We start from the raw sequence: 26,841 nt of genomic DNA, 5'->3' as shown, positions 1-26,841 counted from the left end.
TAAGCTAACCTTGAACTCGCAATCTCATGATCTACTGGCCTCTGTGTCCTGCATGTTGCAATTTTAGGTGTGCATGACCATGCCTGGCTTGTAAAACTGTTAAAAAAAAATGAAAAAATGAAGTTTTAAATTATTTATTGGTCTTACATTTTGTGCTGGTCCTGGGGCTTGAACACAGGACTTGGGCACTGTTCCTGAGCTTTTGTGTTCAGGGCTATCACTCTACCACTTGAGCCACAGCTCCACTTCTGGCTTTTTGGTAGTTAACTGAAGATAAGAGTCCTTTTCTGCCTGGGTTAGCTTTAAACTGCTATTCTCAGATCTCAGTCTCGAATAGCTATGAGCCACCAGTGCCTGACTAGTTATTGACATTATTTTTTAGAATCTTCTTACCCCTTTTTTTTTCTTATAGTTTTTGTTTTTCACTCAGTGAGCTTCTATCTTAACAAAATGAATTTAATTCCAAAAGCGAGGATTAAAAATGTGAATCCTAAGAGGCCCACAAAGTGGTCAGAATGTGTTCTGATTCTCTGGATTGTGTAGTCACTGCAGAAGGCCTTGGCATTTTGAATGATAGAAGTTGGTGAACTATACTAGTTCTGAATAAAAGCAAAATTCTTAGGTCATATTAGTTGCCTTTAATTTTTTTTAACTTTTTCCCTTTGTCTCCCTTCCCCTTCCTCCTTTCTTTTGTTTACTTGCCAAAATTGTATCTTTGGCTGGTTTGCAGGGCCTTCCATACAAATGCTAAATTGTTTTCAACCGAAGAAGCCAGGCCCTTACATAGTACACAAACCTACTGAGTGCTTACAGATTAATATTTTCTTTCTTTTTTTTCCTGTGTTTTTTGTTTGTTTTGTTTTTAAAATTTCTGAAATTCTGTACCAGAGCTTGAGTACAGGGCCCTGGGCTTTTGCTCATCTTTTTTTTGCTCACAGTTGTTGTTGTTTTATTTTTTTTTAATTATTTTATTTATCTACCTTTTGTTGTTGGTGGTGGTAGTCATAGGGCTTGAACTCTGGGCCTGTGTGCTGTCCCTGAGCTCTTCAGCTCAGGGTGAACACTCTGCCACTTGAGCCACAGCACCATTTCCAGTTTTCTGGTATTTAATTGGAGATAAGAGTCTCATGGACTTTCCTGCCCAAGCTGGCTTTGAATTGTGATCTTCAGATTTCAAGCCTCCTGAGTAGCTAGCATTACAGGCATGAGCCACCCGTGCCTGGCTTTTAAAAAAATTTTTTTAATTGTACTTATTGTTTATGTGGTACCAAGGAATTGAACCCAGGGCCTTATACATGCTAGGCAAGCACTCTACCGCTAAGCCACATTCCCTGCCCCGCTCACAGCTGTTTTTGCTCACAGTTGATGCTCTGCCTATAGTCTAGCATTTTTGTGATTGATTGGAGATAGAGTCTTACAACTTTTTCTTCCTAAGCTGGCTATGAACCAAGATCTGCTCCAGGTCTTAGCCTCCTGAGTAGCTAGAATTACAGGCGTGGGCCACCAATGTCTAACAAGACCAGTATTTTCTAATTGGAAGGCTTCTTAATTTTTACAAGGCAGAAAAAACAGAAAAATTTTAATAAGTACCTGAATCAGTGTCCCATTAATGGCTTGTTAAACATACGTGGACACTGCTATGATGGTTGGAGATGACTTTTCTTTAAGTATGAGATGCTTAATTACATCAATGTCATTGTGTTTAGAACATCTCTAAAAATTACATCTTGTTTCAAGTAAATATTTTCTTTATTCTTTCAGATGTTTTTGTACCGATGCCAGAAAACTTATTAGTAAATTTAAATGAAAGTAAAGAGGTAAGGCACATTTTTCTACCTGCCATGTTTAATTTAAATATTGAAGACATTTTAAAAAAATGAACTGTAGGTAAAGCTTTATTTCTTTCCTTGACAATTCTAGGATATGTAGCATTTTATATTTGCTCTTAGTTTAAGTTAGAAGAACAGTTCTTGGGTTCACCCTTGTGCTGGTCACTTTTGAGTCTAATGCAGCAACTTATTTGTAGTAGAGTAGAAGATAAGCCTCTTCCAGAAGGAAGAATACCTGAAGACCTGGCCTGCCAGCCACGTGGGAAGGGGGAGGGTTGCTGAGAGAACGCTACGGTCACTGCACGGAAGCACATTAGCCAGCCTGCTCTCAGTGCCCTTTGCTTTTCTGATTCACAGAGTGTCATTGGGGTCAGTTCAGAAGAAACTCTTATTACCTGCCTGGAAATTGCCCTGACATAATACAGTGAGAGGTGAACAGAATGTGTCTGAAGGGGGGATGTTGTCTACCCTGTACATGCATACATGCCGTAGGGGTAACATCTTAACTAGCAAGTCTACGGTCTCTGCTGTTGGCCGTGGTCGTTGTGCCTGGTACAAAGTATTTTCCCCATTAATTCTCTTCGTACAACCTAACCTGCATATGAGGTAGTTAGTTTTGATTTTGTTTTCCTTTCCCTAGTTGGCAAAGTTAATGGATTATGTTAGTGTTTGCGGTAGGGAAGAGTTAAACTCTGGAACCTAAAAGAATAAAGTGCATAGAGGTGATAGAGAAAGCCATATTTCATGGCCTTAAAACAGATCAAATTTCTAAGCTGCAATGGTTCTTTTAGATACATTTTGGACTTACAGTCTTGCTGGACTATTGCATGTGCAAGAACTGTAAGGCCCTGATTCTGATGTCTTGCTTGCCAATATATAATGTTGACTTTAAATGGCTTTCTTGTCATTTGACCAACTTCATTGTTTACTGTTAGTGTCTGTAGATTCTCTGACCATCATCATGACTCAATGTCTTGTCTGTTCTATTAGATACTACTGACCTATTGTGGGAAAAAAATTAATTGTTAACACTTGTTTTTTCTTGTTTTATTTTACAAGCTTGTTCAAGATTTACTGAAAACTTTGCCACAAATGTTTACCAAGACTCTGGAGACCCAGAGTGCATTGGGTCCTGCACTTCAGGCTGCCTTTAAGCTGATGTCCCCAACTGGTGGTAGAATGTCTGTCTTTCAAACCCAACTCCCAACTCTTGGTGTCGGAGCCCTTAAACCACGAGAAGAGCCCAGTCAGAGGTCATCTGCTAAGGTTAGGAAATTATTAAGTTTTAATACGATTTATCCTGGTACTTTGTTTGGTGACACAGCTTATTTCGTTTCCTTTTTTCAGTTGTGGGGAGGAGGGATATAAGGAAATAGGTAAAGCTTTTCATGTTTATGAAGATGCACCTAATTTATTACATTTCGTTCTATCTGATTTACCCAAACTTAGTTTCTAATATCATTACCAGGCCACTAATAATCCAACCCAGCTTTAATGAAAAAGTCTAAGAGACATGCTATGGACATATAGGAATGACCAGTTAGGAAGGATCATAATTTCACACACTGACAGCTTTTGAGCATCTTGTGTATGTAAACTTAAGAGTTTGAGAGATAAACCAGTATATGATTCCATTTCTGGTGTCAAACTTGTTACGTGCTATACTGTTCTTAGATGTATACAACTTGAATAGTTAGCTTATTAGCTCCTTAGTTTTACAAAGTAAAAGTAATTATATCACCCACTTCATAACGTACTCAGTGGACTAAATACATATTATAGATAAATAGTGGAATTGTTTTTAATTAGTCTCTTAAAAAATTTGGTCTGGGGGCTGGGAACGTAGCTCAGTGGTAGAGTGCATGCCTTGCATGAATGAGGCCCTGGGTCCAATTCCTTAGCACCACGTAAAGCAGAAAAAGCTGAAAGTGGAGCTGTGGCTCTAGTGGTAGAGTGCTAGTCTTGAGCTGAAAAGCTGAGGGACAGCACCCAGGCCGAGTTCAGGCTCCATGACTGGCAAAAAAGAAAATTAATAGAATATAGATAACTTCATTTTTTTTTGGTGGGGGGGGGGTCCGGTAGTGGGGCCTGAACTCTGGGCCTGGGCGCTGTCCCTCAGCTCTTCAGCTCAAGGCTAGCGCTCTACCACTTGAGCCACAGCGCCACCTCCGGCTTTTTTCTTTTTGCTTATGTGGTGCTAAGGAATTGAACCCAGGGCCTCAGACATGCAAGGCAAGCACTCTACCACTGAGCCATCTTCCCAGCCCCATTTTTGTTTTTTTAAATGCCAGTACAGGAACTTGAACTCAGGGCATGTGCGCTGTCCCTTAGCTTTTTCACTCAAGGCTAGCACTCTACCATTTCAGGCTCAGCTCCACTTAAGTTTTTTGATAGTTAATTGGAAATAAGTGTCTATGGACTTTCTTGCCTGAATTGGCTTCAAACTAGGATACTCAGATATCAACCTCCTGAGTAGCTAGGATTATAGGCATGAGCCATTGTTGCCTAGTATGGTACTCTGTTTTGTGAACGAGGGATGGAGGGGTATGGGGGCGGTGGGAAGGGGAACCTGGGAAATATTTTCATCTTTTTTTTTTGCCAGTCCTTGGGCTTGAACTCATGGCCTGGGCATTGTCCTTGAGCTTTCTAGCACTCTACCACTTGAACCCAGGGCTTCATGCATGCAGGGCAAGCACTCTACCACTAAGACATATTCCCAGCCGTGCTTTCATTTTTTTTTTCAATAATTTTTTATTACCTTAAACCATATGTGTATGTGCATGCATGCGCACACACTTACATTGATCCTGGGGCTTAAACTCAGGACCTGGGCACTGTTCCTGAGCTTTTTTGCTCAAAGTTAGTACTCTACTATTTGAGTAGAGTACTTGAGTAGAGTAGCTTTTTTGGTGGTTAATTGGAGCTAAGTATCTCACAGACTTCCCTGACCAGGCTGGCTTCAAACCACAATCCTTAGATCTTAGCCTCCTGAGTAGCTAGGATTATAAGTGTGAGCCACTGGAGACACACACACATACACACACACACACACACACACACCCTCCCTCTCTATTTTAGACACACACACACCCCTCCCTCTCTATTTTTTGAAGTACACACACACACACACACACACACACACACACACACACACACACACACACACACACACACACACACACACACACACACACACACACACACACACACACACACACACCTCTCCCTCTCTATTTTTTTGAAGTGGTGCTAGGGACTGAACCCAAGGTCTTACCCATGCTAAGAGCACTCTGTACTGAACTACATCCCTAGGAAATGCATAGAAAATTCTTAAACAGTACATGTTATTTCTTTTTTGGTCTTTTGAGACAGAGTGTTATGTAGCTCTGACTGGCCTCAAACTCAGCATCTTCCTTCTTTAGCCTTCTAAACGTTGGGGTTGAGACATGTCCTACCATACTAGTCCAGTACATGATTCTCTATGAAAAAATGGAATATTATAACAAAACAAAAAAACAGATAGGATGCCCAGAGATCATTGTTACCTATACATAGAGAGGTGGAGTAACAATAATGTAATTGTTGTACACACATGAAAATATTCAGTTTTGGATAATTTAATAACTTTTAAATCATTTTTTCTGTTATTATTAATAGGAAATACACCTGACACCATCTACTGACTTCTATAAGAAATTAGCCTTGGACTGTTCTGGTCAGCAGGTAGCTGTTGACTTATTCCTTCTCAGTGGACAGTATTCTGATTTGGCTTCTCTGGGTAAGTTCTTAAGATAGTAAATGAATATCAAAATAGCATTTATATAATGACATTCACAAGGAGGAGGAAGAGTAAAAGAATTTTTATTCCTTTGGGAGAATTAATCAGCCAGAGGCTGGGAATGTGGTTTGCCTAGCATGCATGAAGTCCTAGATTTGATTCCCTAGTACCACATAAACAGAAAGAGTCCCAGAAGTGGCACTGTGACTCAAGTGGTAGAGTGCTACCCTTAAGCAAAAGAAACTCAAGGACAGTGCCCAGGCTCTGAGTTCAAGGCCCATTACTGGCCCAAAAAAAAAAATTAAAACAGCCAGGTTTTGTTTCATTTTGTGTTTTAAATGTCTGTTTTGAAATAAGGTCTTGCTATGTTGCCCAGGGTCTTGGACTCAAAGGATTTTTTACCTCAACACATGCAGCCTCCTGACTAGCTGGGAGTTCACAACTCTCAGGCCAGCTGTCAGGTTAAATCTATTACAAACTTTGTAGCAGTCTACTCTAATGCAGTAGAAGAGAATTAGAGACATTTCTGCAATGCTGTGTGAATTCTTTTTAAGAGTACCTTGAGAAATTAGAGAAAATCTGTGGAAAATGCTTGTGGTAACCTTGGTATAGTTACAGTAATTAAACGCACTCTTTAAAAGGAATGGAAAATTGCCTGAGCTATAGAAAAGAAAGAACAAAAATGGTTAAACAAGCCATGGTGGTTTGCACCTATAATCCTAGCTACTCAAGAGGTTGGGTTTAGAAGGCAGGGCCTACCTTGCAAAAAAGTTCAAGAGACCTCATCTCAACTGAAAAAGATGCCATTAGTGGCATGCCACTAAGGCAGAAATTGTGAATAGTAAGTACTTTAGGCTAGGCCAGCTGGAGCAAAAAGCAAGACCCTATCTCAAAAATAACCTGAGCACAAAGGGATAAAGATGTGACTCAAGGGTTAAAGTACCTTCCTGGTAAATACAAAGCCCTGAATTTAAACCCCAGTGTTGAAAAAATAAAAACGAGTGTGTCTTTTCTTCCAGGGTGTATTTCTCGGTACTCAGCAGGTAGTGTATATTACTATCCATCATACCATCATCAGCACAATCCGGTTCAAGTACAGAAATTACAGAAGGAACTGCAGAGGTACCTCACTAGGAAGATTGGCTTTGAGGCAGTTATGAGAATTCGATGCACCAAAGGTAGGAACACTACTTTTCCATATAGGTGTAAATATTGTTTTTTATATCAAGCTATATGCATACCTGTTTTCACCTAGTCTTACCTTAAAGGATTTATTCTATCTATCTATCTATCTATCTATCTATCTATCTATCTATCTATCTATCTGTTATTTGGTGCTATCTCTGGGGCTGAACTCAGGGCATGAGTGCTGTCCCTGAGCCTCTTTGTGCTCAAGGCTAGCACTCTACTACTTCAGCCACAGCACTACTTCTGGCTTTTTCTGAGTAGTTTATTGGCGAAAAAGAGTCTCACAGGGCTGGGAATGTGGCTTAGTGGTAAAGTGCTTGCTTAGCGTGTATGAAGTCCTGGGTTCAATTCCTCAGTACCACATAAACAGAAAAAGCCCAAAGTGACACTGTGGCTCAAATGGTAAAATGCTAGCCTTGAGCGAAAGAAGCTCAGGGGCAGTGCCCAGGCCCTGAGTTTAAGCCCCAGAACTGGACCATCTCCGCCCCTTAAAAAAAAAAAAAAAAAAGAGTCTTAGGGACTTTTCTATCTGGGCTGGCTTTGAAACACAGGCCTCAGATCTGTCTCCTGAGTAGCTAGGATTACTGGCACGAGCCACGAGCAGCTGGCTTCCCTGAGCTGTTTTGCTCAAAGCTAGTGTTATAACACTTGAGCCACAGCTTCCTTCTGACTTTTTGTTAGTTAATTGGAATTAAGAATCTCAGAGACTTTTCTGCCTGGGCTGGCTTTGAACTGCAATCCTTACATTTCAGCCTCCTCAATAGCTAGGATTACAGATGTGAGCCAATAGGACCTGGCTCTAAATTCCTTCTATATCATCTTGAATGTACGGATACACATAAACTATATCGTTAAGTAGTATCTGTAACCACTTTGGTAAGTGTTTCCTATAGATTTAACTCCAGCTCCGTGGGATATATATCGTATATTTATATAATGATATAGATAAATCCATTTATTTTAATTCATTTACTATAATACTAACTAAAATGACCAATCACAATTTATTTTTCTTGTTAGTAAATATGATGGTAATAAATATGATGGTACTTTTTAGTATTTTGCTGTAGTAAACAGATCTGTTTAGATTTTTTTTTTGTTTGTCCAAAGAAATATGGCACTTCAATAAGTGTAACTGTAGGATAAACTGTTAAAGAAGAAATTGCTAAGGTCCAAATAACTACCCACCTAAAATATTAATTATACAGCCAAATTTTCCTACAAAAAGGTATTTGAGTCAGCTGCTGGTGGCTCACACCTATAATCCTAACTACTCAGGAGGCTGAGATCTGAGGATCATAGTTCAAATCCAGCCCAGGCAGAAAAGTCCCCATGAGACTGTTATCTCCAGTTAACTTGAGCAAAAGAGCTTAGAGGCAGTGCCCAGGCCCTGAGTTCAAGCCTCATGGCCAACAACAACAACAAAAAGGTATTTGGAAAATTTTTACTCTTAAGAAGACACTAATAGGGGCTGGGAAGGTGGCTCAGTGTAGAGCGCTTGCCTTGCGCATGAGGCCCTGGGTTTGATTCCTCAGTACCACATAAGCAAAAAGAAAAAAGTTGGAAGTGACACTGTAGCTCAAGTGGTAGAGCGCTAGCCTTGAGCTGAAGAGCTGAGGGATAGGGCCCAGGCCCAGAGTTCAGGCCCCAGACACTAATAACTTGGGGGCTGTTGGCTTATACCCATAATCCCAGGTGCTCAGGAGACAGAGATTGTGGGGAATTACAGTTTAAACCAGCCTAGGCAGGAAAGTTAAACAAAATACTTCCTTAACAGATAGCTGAGCAACTTGTATGTGCCTGTCATAAGAGCTAATATGGGAAGCCTAAAATAGGTGGATTGTTTATCCAGGTATATGCTCAGGCAGCAAGCAAGACTCTACCTCAGAAATAACCAGCAAGCTGGGCAGTAGTGGCTCACATCTGTAATCCTAGTTACTCAGGAGGCTGAGATCTGAGGACTGAGGTTTAAAGACAGCTTGGGCAGGAAAGTCCATGAGACTCCTATCTACAATTAGCCACTAGAAAACCAGAAGTGGCACTGGGGCTCAAAGTGGTAGAACACTAGCCTTGAGCAAAACAGCTCAGGGACAGTGCCCAGGTCTTGAGTTTAAGCTCCACGACCGAAAAAAATAAACAGACAAACAAATAATAACCAGCACATACTGTATACCCATGGCTCATGCCTGTAATCTGAGCTGTTCAGGAGGCTGAGATCTGAGGATTGTGATTTGAAGCCAGCCCAAGCAGGAAAGTCTGTGAGACTCTTATCTCCAATTAACCAACAGAAAGCCAGAAGTAGAACTCTCAAGTGGTAGAGCACCAGACTAACAAACATAAGGCTCAGAGTTTAAAGCCCACTAGTGCTCCTTCCAAAGGCAAGCACTTATTGCCCTTCAACATACTAAATACTATGTATTATCTAAACTTTTTTACTGTTTGATAAGTCACTAAGATAAAATGTAAATATCCAGGGTTGGAGGCATGGCTCAAGTGGTTGAGCACCAGCCAGTAAATGAAAGCATCAGATAGTGAGTTCAAGTCCTGGACCAAAAAAATAAAATAAAAGTAAGTATCCATAAGTAAGCATATTAAAGCCATTTTGAGGGCTGAAACAAAGCTCAGTGGCAAAACACTTGCCTAGCAAATGCAGCATCCTGGGTTCCATCCCTAGTTCCAAAAAAGAAAAGACAAAAATCAAAATACAGTTAAGGTCATTTTGATAACTTTTTCTCTTTCAGGTCTATCCATTCATACTTTCCATGGGAACTTCTTTGTCCGTTCAACAGACTTACTGTCTCTACCCAACGTCAACCCTGATGCTGGGTATGCAGTACAGATGTCAGTAGAAGAGAGTCTCACTGACACTCAGCTGGTTTCTTTTCAGTCAGCACTGTTGTATACGTCAAGCAAAGGTAAGTGTATAGAAAAAAGTAACATAAGAAGAGATCTACCCTCTTATTAAATTTATACGTGTACAATACAGCATTTTTCACTATAATCATAACATTAAAGGCAGATTTTTCCATGGTCTATGATAAACTGTCTTCCTTGAAATAATTAATAATTGTGTTAGGTCACAAAGGAAGCTGAAGCCGGGCACTAGTGGCTCACGCTTGTAATCCTACTACTCAAGAGGCTAAGATCTGAGGATCACAGTTCAAAGCCAGCCTGGGCAGGAAAGTCCAAGAGACTCTTTATCTCCAATTAACCACCAGAAAACTGGAGGTGGTGCTGTGGCTCAAGTGGTAGAGTGCTAGTCTTGAGCTGAAGAGGAACAATGCCCAGGCCCAGAGTTCAAGCTCCATGACCAAAAAAAAAAAAAAGTAGTTGAGCACTGGTGGCTCATGCCTAGCTACTCAGGAGGCTGAGATCTGAGGATCATGCTTCGTGAAACTCTTATCTTCAATTAAATAGCAAAAAGCTAGAAGAGGAATTGTGACTTAAGTAGTACAGTACCACCCTTTAGTAAGAAAAGTTAAGGAACAGCACCTGAACCAGAATTTAAGCCTCATGTTGTCACACACCAAAAAAAAGAAAGAAGGAAAGAAAAGAAGAGCTTTTTGCTATTCCTGAAAGAGTCAAAATGTTTGTCATTTGATTTATTCACAGATTTTACGGATTTGGGGTTTTTTTTGGGGGGGTGGGTGGGACAGGGGCAATCCTAGAGCTTGAACTCTGGGCTTAGGCTTCTTTTGCCCAAAGAGAATGCTCTATTACTTGAGTCATACTTGAGCCACACACGGTGCCACTACCAGCTTTTTCTTTTTTAAGTAGTTTATTGGCGATAAGAGTCTCACATAGTTTCCTGGCTAGACTGGCTTTGAACTGTAATCCTCAGCCTTCTGAGTAGCTAGGATTATAGGGGTGAGCCACCAGCGTCCAGTCAATTTTATTTTTGAGACAAGTCTTGCTATATAGCCCAGCTTGGCCTAGAATTCATGATCCTCCTGCCTCACCTCCTAAGTCCTAGGATTACAAGCCTGTGCTGCCACTCCCAGTCACGGATACTTCTTGAGAGTCTTCTATAAGATACTGTGCTGTAGCAATTTAATAATCCCCCATCTCAACCTGTATTGAGCATGAAGGTATTGTCTGTCATCACAATTACATAGCAAAGGGGGTAGGAGGATCCCAGCCTAAGCCAGCCCATGCAAAAACCATGAGACCCTATCCCCAAAACAAGGAAAACTGGGACAAGTGGGGCTGTGCCTCAAGTGGTAGAGTACCCACCTGGCAAGCAGAAAGCTGAATTCAGCCCCCAGGAAAAAAAAGAACAAAGTTACAAAGCAGTCTACCATAATTTACCATCAATGTTCTCATTACAAAGTTAGCTTTTTCTAATATTCTGTTCGTATGAAAAGTGTTTATAATTTCTTGCCTATAAATAAATCTTTGTTATTTATTGTGATTTCTTTAAGGTGGATTCCTTGAAATGAAAATACTGAATATAGAGTTTACTTAGAAAAATCTTGTTATTAACTTATTTCCTTTGAGGAATATTTTGCCAGTTTGTATTCTCTTCAGATTGCCCTTTTAATTTCAGCTTCTGATTGTGGCATTGTTTTGTTTTGTTTTGGTCAGTCATGGGCTTGAAGCTGGGCCTGAGTGATGACAGGCACAACAACACATCAGCTTCCTTCTATTGAGATGGAGTCTTATGGACTCTTCTGCACAGGCTGGCCTGGAACTGTGATACTCCCAATTCTAGCCTCTTACCTAGTTTAGGACAATAGGTGCAAACCACTGCACGCAGCTATGAGTTGAGAAGGTCTCTCCTGAACTCTGCTTAGACTAGCCTTGAACCATGATCCTTCCATTCTCAACCTCTGAAACAGCTAGTATTACAGATGTGAGCCACTGGCCCCAACCCCAAATATTGTCTTTTTTTGTTGTTGTTGTTCAGATATCATAGTATCTATTTAAAATAATTTAAAACTATAAATTAATGTTACCCACTTTTTTTTTTTTTTTTGCCAATCATGGGGCTTGAACTCTGGGCTTGGGCACTATCCCTCAGCTCTTCAGCTCAAGGCAAGTGCTCTACCACTTGAGCCACAGTGCAACTTCTGGTTTTCTGGTTTTCTGAGTGGTTTATTGGAGATAAGAGTGTCAGGAGTTTCCTGCCTGGGCTGGCTTTGAACCGTGATTCTCAGATCTCAGCCTCCTGAGTAGGATTATAGGTGTGAGCCACCAGTGCCCGAAAATTTGTTACCCACTTTTTACAGATTTATTTCTGGACATAAAATGAAACGCTGTCTTGAAAATAACCAACCCAATAAGGTACTATCAAGTGGTGGTAGAGTGCCTCGTGCCTTCCTAGCAAGCATGAGACTCTAAGTTCAAACCTTAGGACTACCAAAAACATAAAAACAAAAAGTAGAGTGTTGATACAATCTCCGCTTTCTGGATGACTCTACTCACCTCTATACTGAGGAGAGCTGATTTCAGCATAATATTTTGGTGTGTATCTGCCCCTTATCATCATGTGCTTTTCCCCAAAGGTGAAAGAAGAATCCGAGTCCATACTTTGTGTTTGCCTGTAGTTGCTACTCTGAATGAGGTCTTTCTTGGAGCTGATGTTCAAGCAATTTCAGGACTATTGGCCAATATGGGTAAGAGCTGCTATCATCGGTAAATATTTTACAAATAAAGGCAAATCACTTATTTTTGTTTTCCTTTAAGTAATTAGCTTTTTGTTTTATTTTGTTGCAAAGGTGCTGTATAGAAGGGTTATAGTTACATAAGTAAGGTAATGAGTACATTTCTTTTTTTTGTTTGTTTTTTTGGGTCCGGTCATGGGGCCTGAACTCTGGGCCTGGGCGCTGTCCCTCAGCTCTTCAGCTCAAGGCTAGTGCTCTACCACTTGAGCCACAGTGCCACTTCCGGCTTTTTTCTTTTTTGCTTATGTGGTGCTGAGGAATCGAACCTAGGGCCTCAGGCATACAAGGCAAGCACTCTACCACCGAGCCACCTTCCCAGCCCCATGAGTACATTTCTTGTAGAACATTGTTACCCATGCCTTTGTTTTTCTCCCACTATCCCTCCTCCCAGTAATTAGCTTTTATAAGATATTTAATTGTTCAAAAGGAAATGTACTTATAGCCAGCCTTGGTGGCTCACATTGGTAATCCTAGTTACTCAGGAGGCTGAGACCTGTGGATCACAGTTCTTAGCCAGCCCAGGCAGGAAAATTTATGGGACTCTTACCTCTAATTAACCATCAGAAATGGGAAATGGACCTGTGGCTCAAACTGGTAGAGTGCTAGCCTAGAGCAAAAAGAGCTCAGGGACTGTGTCCAGGCCCAGAGTTCAAGCCCCATAACTGACCCCCCAAAATAAAACAAAAAAAAAGTATTTATTACCTGACATGTAACTGTAACACCTCTGAATATCACCTTTGCCAAAACAAATTTTTTATGAAAAGAAAAATATATTTTTGGTGAGTAGGTGTTGGCCTTTTAACTATTTCAATGGAAAGATTTGCTACAGATAATCTTTTTTGTTTAAAGAACCTTTATTGAGATAAAATTATATTAGATAGGACTTTACCATTTTAATTGTGCAATTCCATTAGGGTTTTTTGGTTTGTTTTGTGCCAATACTGAGGATCTAGGCACTGTAGCTTTTTCACTTAAGTCTGGTATTCTACCACTTCAGCCATACCTCATACTTTCCTGCCCAGGCTAGTGTTCAACTGTAGGTCCTTAGATTTCAGATTCCTTAGTAGCTAGAATTACAGATATGTACCACTATTGCCTGCTGCTGTATTTTTTGTTTTTGTTTTTTTGGTCAGTCATGGGGCTTGATATCTGGGTCTAGGCGCTGTCCCTCAGCTCCTCAGTTCAAGGCTAGCAATTTACCACTTGAGCCACAGCGCCACTTCTGGCTTTTTCTGTTTATGTGGTGCTGAGGAATTGAACCCAGGGCCTCATGCATGCAAGGCAACAACTCTACCGCTGAGTCACTTTCCTAGCTGTGTTGTTTTCATATAGTTACAGGATTATACCAACGTTGTCATAGTCTAATTTTAGAGCATTTTTATCATCCCAAAAAGACTTTCATGGCTAGGTCAACTAGTGTGTACTCCTATTAATTTGCCCACTGGCTTTAAGCCACCACTAAGCTACTTTCTGTCTATACATTTATCTACTTTGGACTTAAAGAGCCATGTCTTAGCCAGGTGCTGGTGGCTCGTGCCTATAATCCTAGCTATTCAGGAGGCTGAAATATGAGGACATGTTTAAAACCACCTTGAGCAGAAAAATCTGAGATATTTATCTCCAGTTAACCAGCAAAAAGCCAGAAGTGGCACTGTGGCTCAAGTGGCAGAGCACTAGCCTTTAGGAAAAAAGCTTAGGGACATTGTCCAGGACCTGAGTTCAAGTTCCAGGACCAACACACACACACACACACACACACACACAAAAGAAACATAACTTATGTTTGATATTGGTGCTTAATAGAATTATTCACAATAGTGCTTTATGAACACTGTAACTTGGATAATAAGAGATAGTGGTATACCTTAAAAATCATTATACTGAAAGCTGGACGCCAATGGTTCATACCCATAATCCTAACTACTCACAAGACAGATTGAGACAACTGAGGTTTGAAGACAGCTGTATCTTAAATTAACCAGCCAAAAACCAGCTGGAGGCATGGTTCAATTAGTAGAGTGCTAGTTGAACAAGCATGAGACCCTGAGTTAAAACTGTGGTATCAGAAAAAAAAATAATACTATCACATATGTGTTTGCAGCCTTGTCCATATCTTGCCATATTTCTTTCCATCTCAAGTACAGTTGCCTCTTTATGCCTTTGGCTCATTTACAGATTATAAAGTTTAACCTGAGTTTGTGTATTGCAGCCTGTCTCCCTCAGGGAGGAGGGACCATTTGCTATAGACTCAAACCTGCCTATAATAGGATTAGCCAGTTTCTGAGTTTCCTGTTGGGAGCATTTTCTTTTTCTTTTTCTTTTTTTTTTTTTTTTGGTCGGTCGTGGGGCTTGAACTCTGGGCCTGGGCGCTGTCCCTAAGCTCTTCAGCTCAAGGCGAGCGCTCTACCACTTAAGCTACAGCGCCACTTCCGGTTTTCTGGTGGTTTATTGGAGATAGGAGTCTCACGGTCTCTCCTGCCCGGGCTGGCTTTGAACTGCGATCCTCAGATCTCAGCCTCCTGAATAGCTAGGATTACAGGCTTGAGCCACCAGCGCCCGGCTTTTGGGAGCATTTTCTTTTATGGAGCTTCGCTTTAGTATTGTTTGTTATATGTTGTTAAAACTTGAAGGTTGTAGCAAGGTACGGTGGTACATGGCTGTGGTTACAGCACTCTGGAGGCTGACGCAGGAGGCTTATGAGTTGGAGGCTAGCCTGGCCTACATATCATGACTTTGTCTCAAACAAAAAAAAAATTGCTGGAGTTATAGCCCAGTGGTAGAATGCTTGCCTTGGTGAAGATTTTGGTCATAGCAGTAAATAAAATTATTTTACTATGTTTTTCATACCACATGAATTGAATAAGTTGTAGATAGAGAAATCTTTGAAACAAGTGTACTGCTTTTACTAATTAGAAGAGAAAAAAAAAAAGTTGTCTGGGTAAAGGTGACACCTGTAACCAAGAGGCTGATATCTGAGGGTTTAAGTTCAAAGCCACCTTGGACAGGAAAATCCATGAGCCTGATCTCCTCCAGTTAACCAGCAAAAAGCTGGAAGTAGAGCTATAAGTCAAGTGGTCGAGCACCAGCTTGAGTGAAAAAGCTAAAGGACAGTGCCCAAAACCAGCATCCAAAAAAAAAAAAAAAATCAGAGCAGCATGCATAACAGATGAAAAACTCCCTCTCCCCCCACCTCCTCTCTTTTTCCCGGACCTGTAGACCTGAAGCTTGAATTCTGGGCCTGGGCTTTGTTCTTAATCTTTTGTGCCCAAGGCTCTACCACTTCAGCCATAGCTTCACTTCCAGCTTTTTGTGGCTAATTGAAGATGAGAGTTTCACAGATTTTCCTGCCTGGGCTGGCTTTGAACTGGAATCCTCAAATCTCAGCCTATTGAGTAGATAGGGTTATAGGAATGAGCCATTGATGCCCAGCCAGAGTTGAAATCTAAAGTCCATAAATACAAAATATAAACTATGTAACAGCAGTATGAATTCATATTTCAAGTAATATTTTGGTGTTCTTTTTTCTATTTCTCAGTGCCTTATGAAATGAAACAATAGACTGAAATCATTAACATTAGATTCAATGGATGACAGTGTTTCCAATTTTCAGATAAGGAAACAGATTCAGGAAGATTAGATTTCTTTCCAGTTTGCATCAAAATGCCAAGAATTATACTACTAGAAAATAGAAAAATGTCTCTGGAGGGTGTGGTTTGGTTCCCCAGAACATGCATTGACCTGTTATTTGAAGTGGCGCTGTGGCTCAAGGGGTAGAGTGCTTGCCTTGAGCAGAGGAGCTCAGGGACAGTACCCAGGCCCAGAGTTCAAGCCCCACAACTGACACCCCCCCCCCCCCCCCCCAAAAAAAGGTCTTGGGTCCTTACTAGAGGAGTTGCTAAACCGCTATCTTGTTTCTCTTTGTCCTCGCCCTCACCTCAATTAGCTGTTGACAGGTCTGTGTCTGCCAGTCTGAGTGATGCCCGGGATGCCCTGGTGAATGCGGTCATTGACTCTCTCGCAGCTTACCGGTCTTTAGTCCTGAGTAATCAGCAGCCTGGCCTCATGGTTCCTTTCTCTTTGCGGCTTTTCCCGCTGTTTGTATTGGCTCTCCTTAAACAGGTAAGACAAGTAGAAACAAAAACAGCAACTAGAACAATGAAAGGTCAAAAGCCAAGATTTTTATCCTGGGAATCGCCCAACACTGCATATGTGATTCTGGGCCAGGTACATTTTGTGAGGACAAGGACCTTACCATTTGAAGAGACTTACAGTCAGAGAAAGTTGGCTGAGTCAGTCTGTTAACAAATTCCCAGCCTCAGTGTGTGGTCACTCTCCGTATTTGATCAGGCTCATCACTGTCCCCTGCTAGCTGATATCTGTTCACTCTGGCTTGTCTTGTGCAAGAATCCTGATTCCCCTAGGCACTGACCCTGAGCTGTTTTGCTTAAGGATAGAGCTCTACTACTCGAGCCACACCTCAGCTTCTGGCCTTGTGCTGGTTAATTGGAGAGCAAATCAAGTCTAATGGACTTTACAACCCGGCTGGCTTTGAACTGCTATCCTCAGAACTAGACCCCTGAGTAACTAGGATTACAGGTATGAGCCGCTGGTGTCACATTGAGTCCATTTTTTTTCAATAAGTGTTGAGCTCTTTCTGTGGGCCAGATCCTGAGTTAGGTATGGGAGAGACAACAGTAACTAAGATATTTCCAAGCCCTGTCTCCCAAAACGGATGCTATAGAGCCCTGAGAATTGAGCAACTGTTGCTGGGCACGAGAAACATTTGGGTTTTTTAGGACAATGACCCTGGCAAGAACACATAGGCAGTACCCACCAGTGACATGTGACAGGCTATTACCTACTACTATTTTCTACTCTGCTGTCATCATTTGTATTATTTCTTTTACCATTGACTCCCAAGCTTTGATATATTGTTGGATTTCTAATTATGGGAGAAACAATGACAGTCATTATTAATTGTCACCCAGCATTTATAGGACACTTGGTAGATCTTTTGGGCCCTTCATGTAGACCTTTGTCATCTGCTGTATACCTTGTTTTTCCCATGATGCTTAGATTATTGTATCTCTATCAGTATATGGTAAATAAAGAGTATTTAGCCTATTTTACTAATTAGGAAATAGGCACTAAGAAGACAAGGTAGCTTAAAAGGTAAGGTTATAGTCACAATTTAGTATGTGTATGACTTCTTAGATTCTTTTATAAATTAATTTACAGAATTTGCTAATTTTGTCTGAGGATTTTTTTTTCAACAGATACAAGCTTCTATGTTTCTTAAATGTCTTTTTTGATGAGCATTGGTTTATCTTTATTACAGAAATCATTCCAGACTGGGACAAATGCACGTCTAGATGAACGTATTTTTGCTATGTGTCAAGTGAAAAACCAGCCATTGGTTCATCTTATGCTGACAACACATCCCAATTTGTACAGAGTTGACAACCTCTCAGATGAAGTAAGATGGATTCCCTAATTTTTACTTGCTTTTTTTTTTAAAAGGTCTGTAAGCTTGATTATAGTCCATGTAGTACAGAAATAAAAGCGTTATAGTTTCTTTCTTTGCTGGTTATATGTACAAACATTGGTTTGTTCAGGCATTGGGGCTCACCTCTGTAATCCTATTTACTCAGGAGACTGAAATGTGAGGGTCACAATTTGAAGCCAGCCCTGGCAGGAAAGTCAGCAAGACTCTTTATCTCCAATAAATTACTAGAAGTGTATCTGTGGCTCAAGTAGTAGAGCACTAGCCTTGAGCAAAAGAAGCTCAGGGATAGTGCTCAGGCCCTGAGTACAAGTCCCAGGAATGGCACACACAAAAAAAGAAACTTTGGAGGCTAGAAAGGTGGCTCAATAGTAGAGTGCTTGCTTTGGATGCATGAGGCCCTGGGTTCGATTCCTCAGCACCACATAAACAGAAAAGCCTGGAAAGGTGCTGTGGCTCAAGTAGTAAAGCACTAGCCTTGAACTGAAGAGCTGAGGGATAGTGTCCAGGCCCAGATTTCAAGCCCCATGACTAGCACAAAAAAAGAAAAAGAAACTTTGGTTCAAGGAAGCTCCTGAAAATAGTGCTTTTACTAAGTGCTAAGATAAATCTCTAGAGCAGAGCTGAGAAATGAAGACAGTGTCAAATTGACCAGAGCCAGAGCCACAGTTTCTTCATTTGAACAAATCAATCTGAAAGATGTATCCCAAGAGTAAAATTATACTGAACATCTTATGTCAACAATGTAATGTGTTTGAGTTATTAAAGAAAAAAGTTAATTGTAAACTTTGCTTTTAATAGGAAATTTATTAAAATCATAAGCATAAAAATGTTAGATCATATACTAGTTATTGCAAAAAAGGGAAACCATGGGACCTATGTTTCTTTGGGCTTGGCTTACTTCACTTAATATAATTTTTTCCAAGTCTTTCCATTTCCTAACAAATGGGGCAATGCCATTTTTTCTGATGGAGGCATAGAATTCCATTGTGTATATATTTCTAAAATTGTGATTAGATATATATATATAGATGAAGTGATGCTTTGGTTAAAATATTTCAGATTAAAGAATTTAAGCCAGGCGCCAGCGGCTCATGCCTGTAATCCTGGTTACTCAGGAGGCTGAGATCTGAGGACTGTGGTTCAATGAATGCCATCCCAGGCAGAAAAGTCTCTGTGAGACTGACCTCCAATTAACCGCTCAAAAACCAGAAGTGGCACTGTGATTCAAGTGGTAGAGCGCTAGCCTGGAGCACAAAGAGGCTCGGGGACAGCGCTCAGGCCCTGAGTCCAAGCCTCACAACTGGGAAGAAAGCAAAAAAAGAATAAGCCAGCCAAGCTAGAAAGTCCACAGTACTCTTATCTCCAGCTAACCACAAAAAAGCTGAAAGTGAAGGTGTGGCTCAAGTGGTAGATTGTAAGCCTTGACCAATAAAAGCTGAGAGTGTCTAGGTCCTGAGTTCAAGCTTCAGTACTAGCACAACTAGGGGGGAAAAGTTAATTTGTTTTCTTGGTATTTATAGTGTCTTTGTTTTAAAGAAGTGGCAAATATAACTGATTTGCCTAAGTAAGGCCCATACTTTTAGAGGTGACATTATTTCATTGTTATTGTGGTTTAATTCTATCTTCTATATATCTATCTTCTATATCTTAACCTTTCCCTTAACCTCTCAGGGAGCACTGAACATCAATGATCGAACCATCCCTCAACCCCCCATTCTTCAGCTCTCAGTGGAGAAGTTGAGCAGAGATGGTGCTTTCCTTCTGGATGCAGGCTCCGTGAGTAGTTTGTCTTGTCCTGGCCCTTCTCACTCTCTATCACTGTACCTGGTCAGCATTTGGTTTTTCTCTTTAATATATCTTTTTGAATAGATTGCATACGTTCTCTGGCCTGCATATATTTGCATCAGCCCTTTGATCCCACTAGTCTCATTCTTCATGAAATGGAATGCCAATTGTGTCTGTCACAATTTGTACCTCCTCATGAAATACACCCATTCTTTTGCTCTTTTACAACTAAATATAGAGGGGCTGGGAAGGTGGCTCAGTGGTAGAGTGCTTGCCTTGCATGTATGAGGCCCTCCGCACCACGTAAGCAGAAAAAGCCAGAAGTGGCGCTATGGCTCAAGTGGTACAGTGCTAGCCATGAGCTGAAGAGCTTAGGGACAGCGCCCAGGCCCAGAGTTCAAGCCCCACGACCAACAACAACAACAAAAAAACCTAAACATAGAACTTCCCTATGAGCCGGACACGGGTGGCTCATGCCTGTAATCCTAGCTTCTCAGGAGGCTGAGATCTGAGAATCACACTTCAAAGCCAGCCCGGGCAAGAATGTCCATGAGACTCTGATCTCCAATAAACCACTAGAAAACCAGAAGTGGCGCTGTGGCTCAAGCAGTAGAGCACTCACCTTGAGCTGAAGGGCACAGAGACAGCGCAAGTCCAGAGTTCAAGCCCCATGACCCACCAAAAAAAAAAAGAATTTCCCTATGATCCAGCCATATCACTCTGGGGCATCTACACAGAACATTAAGTCAGGTTACAGATGCTTGCACATCCATGTTCATTGTTGCACTATTCATAGTAGCTAAATTATGAAAATAACCCAGATGCCCTACAATAGATGAGTGGATCAAAAATGTACATATACACAATGGAATTTTACTCATCTATTAGAAAGAATAGTACTGTGTCATTCTGGGAAATGGATGGATCTAGAACAAATCATGTTAAGTGAGGTGAGCTAAGCTCAGAGAGACAAACGGTCTTATGTTCTCTCTCCTGTAGAAGGTAGATCTAAATTATAGCGGGGCATGACAACTTTTACAGTGCTGTATGCATTTATACACAAACAGACTAAAGGAAGATACCCTAAAGGGAGGACCCAAAGGTATAAACATCTAAAATAAATCCAGGGCTGGGAGGTAGCTCAGTGGCAAAGCGTTTGCCTAGCAAGTGCAACGTCCTGGGTTCGATCCCCAGTACCAAAAAAGAAAAGACAAAAAAAATAAAATAAAATAAATCCAAAGGTGGGACCATCTAAAATACTGCTTATCTAAACCAATTCCAAGAAATGGAAGCATGCTTTGTTGTTGTTATCTTTTAAGGGGAAACAGAAATGGAAAGAGGAAGGGAAAGCAAATGCAATGATGATATTCAATATACACTATGTTAAAAAATGGGGCTGGGGCTGGGAAGGTGGCTCAGTGGTAGAGCGCATTCCTTGCATGCCAGAGGCCCTGGGTTCGATTCCTCATAAGCAAAAATAAAAAAGCTGGAAGTGGCGCTGTAGTTCAAGTGGTAGAGCGCTAGTCTTGAGCTGAAGAGCTGAGGGACAGAGCCCAGGCCCAGAGTTCAGGCCCCATGACCAGACCCAAAAAAACAAACACTATGTTAAAAAATGAACTGTGTGGGCTGGGAAGGTGGCTCAGTGGTAGAGCACTTGCGTTGCATGCCTGAGGCCCTGGGTTCGATTCCTCAGCACCACATAAGAAAAAAGCCGGAAGTGGCGCTGTGTGGCTCAAGTGGTAGAGCGCTAGCCTTGAGCTGAAGAGCTGAGGGACAGCGCCCAGGCCCAGAGTTCAAGCCCCATGACCAGACCCAAAAAATAATAATAATAATAATAATAATGAACTGTGTAATTTGTGGGCAGGGATAGGAGGAGAAAACTGGGGGAAAGTGAAAGAAAGGGTGACATTGTCCAAGAAGAGTTGTACTCATTACCTAACTCATGGAATTGAAACCTTCTATATAACTCCTCAACAATAATAATGTTGTTTTTTTTTAAAGTAGAAAAGAATGCCCAGGAAAAAAAAGTAAAAACTTACATGTGATTTAAAGTTTTAAAGAAAACAAAAGCCCAGTGGTAAAGGTGTCAGCAGACTTACTGTTCGCCTCTCTCAAGGGAACTTTATTTCTGTTTGCAGGTCTTTATGCTTTGGATCGGGAAAAACTGCACACAGAATTTTCTCAGCCAGGTTCTAGGAGTTCAAAACTATGCATCAATTCCACAGCCTATGGTAAGTTTTATTTTGCCAAGTATGGCAAAATTCAAATTAAAAATGGATAATACAGATTTCTCCGATAGACATTTCTCTTTCAACTGAAAATACTCATCTTGTTTTATTTGTGTGGTTGTCAACAGAGGCAACCTGGGTCACAGGTCTATGACCTCATGCTCAAAGGATGCTCCTACCTCAGCCTCCCAATAGCTGGGACTGCAGGTGCTTGTTACTATGCCAGCCTCATTATATGTTTTTATGCCATACTTTTATCTAGGAAGCACTAGCTTTCAGGCCTTGAGCAAAAACTACTAGAACCAATGATTACCCAATATAAGTAACTTGTAATAATCACAGAACTGCAGCGAGTCATTCTAAATGTTATAATAAAGAGAAGAGCAAGAAGGTTCTCCTAAAGCAGACCTTGGCAAACAAGACCCACCAGTTGATTTTTGTTGTTTGTTTTCTTGTTTTTTGTCAGTTGTGGAGCTTGAACTCTGGGCCTAGGCACTGTCCCTCAGCTCTTCAGTGCATTGCAAGTGCTCTACCACTTGAGCCACAGCACCCCTGCTTAATTGGAGATAAAAGTCTCATGGACTTTCCTGCCTGGGCGGCTTTGAACCGTGATCCTCAGATCTCAGCCTCCTGAATAGCTAGGATTGTATGAGCCACTGGCTCCTGGCAACCCACCAGTTTTCTAATTAAGGATTTATTAGAACACAGCCATGCCATGCCGGGCGCTGGTGGCTCACGCCTGTAATCCTAGCTACTCAGGAGGCTGAGATCTGAGGATCGAGGTTCAAAGCCAGCCCGGGCAGTAGAGACCGGGAGACTCCTATCTCCAATAAACCACCAGAAAACCGGAAGTGGCGCTGTAGCTCAAGTGGTAGAGCGCTTGCCTTGAGCTGAAGAGCAGAACAATATTTGCAACAAACATAAAATGACCTCCACGTCTAAAGTATTTACTGTATGCACCAACAATGTCACCAGGTGACTCATAAATATGTTACAATTTGAGGAATTGCCAGGCACTGTTGGCTCACTCCTGTAATCCCAGCTACTCAGGAGCCTGAGATCTGAGGATTGTGGTTTAAAGCCAGACTGGGCAGGAAAGTCCATGAGATTCCCCCCCCACCACCACCATTTGTGAGTCTTGAACTTTGGGCCTAGGCGCTCTCCCTCAGCTCTTCAGCTCAAGGCTAGCGCTCTCCCACTTGAGCCACAGTGCTACTTCTGGTTTTCTGGTGGTTTATTGGAGATAAGAGTCTCAGAGGCTTTCCTGCCTTGTTTGGCTTTGAACTGAGAACCTCAGATCTTAGCTTCCTGGGTAGCCAAGATTACAGGAGTGAGCAACCAGCACCTGGCACGAGACTCTTATCTCCACCAAAAAAAAAAAAATCAGAAGTGAAGCTGTGGCTCAAGTGGTAGAGTACCAGCCTTGAGCAGAAAGCTTGAGGACAGCACCCTGACCCAATCCCCAGGACACACACACACACACACACACACACACACACACACATACACACACACACGAGGAATGCTGTAGTTCATACAGTAGTAGATGTATAATTACACACACACACACACGAGGAATGCTGTAGTTCATACAGTAGTAGATGTATAATTACACACACACACACACACACGAGGAATGCTGTAGTTCATACAGTAGTAGATGTATAATTAGAACTCACAGGATATCATTTGATTTTGTGTAACAGACAGACCTTCCAGAACTTGATACACCAGAATCTGCCAGAACAATAGCTTTTATCTCTTGGCTTAGAGAACAGAGACCATTTTTCCCAGTACTTTATGTAATAAGGTAAGTCTAAAACCATTGGTTTCACCTTTCAAGGACTTGTTTTGAATGATAGATACATGTGACCTAAGGCTTAAGCAATCTTTTGCAAGAATATGGGGGGGGGGGGGGGGGGGAAGGAAACTAAATTCTTTACAATAAATAATACTAAATTGTGCTTTATAAATAATTATTAGAATTACTAAACTTTTAATAAACTTGTTGGAAAAAAGCTTAACAATTTCTACTAATTACTAAACTCTCCTCTGCACAGCAGAAAATTATGTAATCAACCAAGTGTTCTCAGAGAAAGCCTACACACAAGTATCTATATGTATGGCAAATATTAGGCATCAGTGGCTCACACCTGTAATTCCTAGCTACTCAAAGAGGCTAAGATCTAAGGATTGTGGTTTGAAGCCGTCCAGGTAGGAAAGTCCACAATATACTTATCTCCAGTTGACCACCAAAAAGCTGGAAGTGAAGGTGTGGCTTAAGTGGTAGAACTCCAGCCTTAAGTGAAAAAAGTTAAGGGACAGTACCCAGGCATTGAGTTTAGGCCTCAGTACTGGTGTGCATGTGGATGCACACATACACACATTATGATAATTCTGACAATTCTAAAGTCTGGGACAGCCAGACACTGGTGGCTAATGCCTATAAACCTAGCTACTGAGGAGGCTGAAATCTGAGCATCATGATTTGAATCAGCCTGGGCAGGAAAGGTCTTGAGACTCTTATTTCCAATTAACCCCCTAAAAAACAGAAGTAGATGGGGCTGGTAAGGTGGCTCAGTGGTAGAGCACTTGCCTTACATGCATGAGGCCTTGGGTTCGATTCCTCAGCACCACATAAGCAGAAAAAAAAGCCGGAAGTGGCGCTGTGGCTCAAGTGGTAGAGTGCTAGCCTTGAGCTGAAGAGCTGAGGGACAGTGCCCAGGCCCCACAACCGGACCCAAAAAAAACAAAAACAACAACAAAAAAAAACAGAAGTGGAGCTGTGACTCAAAAGTGGTAGAGCATTAGCCTTGAGTGAAAGAATTGAAGGATAGTGTCCAGGCCCTGAGTTCAAACTCCACGACCAACGACAACAACAACAAAAATTAAAAATAAAATACACAATTGGCAAACTTGAGCCAAGCGCTGATGGCTCACACCTGTAATCCTAGCTTCTCAGGAGGCTGAGATCTGAGGATCACAGTTCAAAGCCAGCCCAAGCAGGAAAATCTGTAAGACTCTTATCTTCAATTAACCACTGGAAAACTGTAAGTGGCTCTGTGGTAGATAGTGGTAGAGCACTGGCCTTGGGCTAAAGAGCTGAGGGACAGCGCCCAAGCCCAGAGTTCAAGCCCCAGGACCGACCAAAAAAAAAAAAAAAATTGCTCAGTTTGCCCCAGACTTTTTGTTGTTGATGGTGGTCATGGGGCTTGAACTCAGGTGCTTTCACTCAAGGTTAGCTCTCAACCACTTTCACAATTCCATTTCCTATTTTCTAGTGGTTAATTAGAGATAAAGAGTCTCACAGACTTTGCTGTTTGGGCTAGCTTTGAACTGCAATCCTCACATCTCAGCCTCCTGAGTAGCTAGTATTACAGGCTTAGCCACCAGCAGCTGGCTTCACTGGATTTTTACTGTTGTATTTTATCTAGTGAGTATAACTGTACTTTTCATTCCTAAGGGATGAGAGTCCAATGAAAGCCAGCTTCCTTCAAAGCATGGTGGAAGACAGAACTGAATCTGCTTTATCATACTATGAATTCCTCTTGCACATACAGCAGCAAGTGAATAAATGAAGAAATCTGACTTAGTTATTGCTAAGGAAATCACAATAATGCAGAATTCCTGGGAATGTGTAGTACCTTACTTTTCTATTTAAGTTTGTGAACTAAGATGTGATGATTGAGATGTTTTCACTGTGATTTCAACCAACTATAGCAAATAAAGGACCACAGCAGAAAATCAAACATGCAACTCTAAAATACTGTAATTTTCAAATCATAATATATTGATGTATGATTGAATACCTTTGTTCCTTTGCTGCCAATTATGTTTGAGTTGTTGTGGATTGGGACAAGACAAAACAATGCTGCTGAGGCATTGTACATTTTGTAAAATAAAGATTTCTATGTTCTACATGTATATTTCTCATATTTTATTTTTTCTGAAATTTTGGCTGCTACATTTAACCTCACAAGACTTAACAGGTTGCAGGGAAGTTTCAAATCCATTGGTAATGATCTTTTTAAAATTGGAATATCCAAAAATAAATAGAATATAGAAAAATAGAATTCATTCCCCATACCCAGTTGTTTTTTTTCTTTTGAGAATTATCATGTTAACTAAAACTAGAGTAAACTAACTCTAGTTTGAGAGGAATATGAAGTAATGGATTCAAGTTTTAAAATCTGTCAGTATTCTTTCTACTTGAAGAACAAAATCACTTTGATTTGAAGTGAAAGCTGTAATTAGGTGTTTTTCTGATTTGGATGCTGAGGCCTTAGACATTTTATTCTGCAATGATAAACAATTTATCATTTATAGTGATTACAGGGAGATGAAAAATTGTAGTTATTTTGATCCTCTAGGTGGGTTTGTCTGGTTTATGCTGATCTGATTAAAAGTGTTATCCTGGTGAAATGGGACGAATGAAAGAAGCTAAAGGTTTTAAATACTATCTTAGTATGCATTTTTCTAAGAAGTTTATTAATTAGGCTGAAAGTCACATATTCTGGGATATTCAAGTCCATGAATGCACAAATGTTGCTGTTTGATTGAATGGATATTAGGGTCCCTAAATTCAATGTATTGTACTTACTGAAAAAAATAACCCCGATTTCTGAACATGTTCAAGAGACTTTTTTATTCAGCTACAAAAATACTCTAGTCAAAATCTATTGAGCGAGCTTTGTTTACAAATAGAGAAATTATACATCTGTATATTTAAAGTGCTGTGATAAACTATCTTTAAAAAAAGAGTGTGGCTCAGTTTTCAGATTCTTTTTTTTATGAACTTCTTAAATGATGTTCATGTGTAATACTTGATGAAAAGATAGCAGTTTTATTGATTTAATAAGGTAGA

The 26,841-nt window shown here is 40.9% G+C and overlaps 1 protein-coding gene across 1 annotated transcript in view; it reads left to right on the top strand.

Moving 5' to 3' along the window:
- Window positions 1-26,576, top strand: part of Sec24a (SEC24 homolog A, COPII coat complex component) — a 66,836-nt gene extending 40,260 nt beyond the window's left edge. The window contains exons 12-23 of the mRNA XM_042688823.1: window positions 1,762-1,817; window positions 2,889-3,095; window positions 5,487-5,607; window positions 6,627-6,785; window positions 9,537-9,710; window positions 12,300-12,410; window positions 16,402-16,577; window positions 17,797-17,934; window positions 19,636-19,740; window positions 21,888-21,980; window positions 23,684-23,787; window positions 25,441-26,576. Coding sequence (XP_042544757.1) covers window positions 1,762-1,817; window positions 2,889-3,095; window positions 5,487-5,607; window positions 6,627-6,785; window positions 9,537-9,710; window positions 12,300-12,410; window positions 16,402-16,577; window positions 17,797-17,934; window positions 19,636-19,740; window positions 21,888-21,980; window positions 23,684-23,787; window positions 25,441-25,555 — 1,559 coding nt within the window. The 3' untranslated portion in view covers window positions 25,556-26,576. The remainder of the gene's footprint in view (window positions 1-1,761; window positions 1,818-2,888; window positions 3,096-5,486; window positions 5,608-6,626; window positions 6,786-9,536; window positions 9,711-12,299; window positions 12,411-16,401; window positions 16,578-17,796; window positions 17,935-19,635; window positions 19,741-21,887; window positions 21,981-23,683; window positions 23,788-25,440) is intronic.
- Window positions 26,577-26,841: the final 265 nt, after the last annotated feature.

Source organism: Dipodomys spectabilis, unplaced genomic scaffold (genome assembly GCF_019054845.1).
Source record: "Dipodomys spectabilis isolate Male_0828 unplaced genomic scaffold, ASM1905484v1 ptg000119l, whole genome shotgun sequence".
Classification (NCBI taxonomy): domain Eukaryota; kingdom Metazoa; phylum Chordata; class Mammalia; order Rodentia; family Heteromyidae; genus Dipodomys; species Dipodomys spectabilis.
The sequence above is the reverse complement of the archived record's forward strand: the minus strand, read 5'-3'. Positions and strand labels throughout refer to the sequence as shown.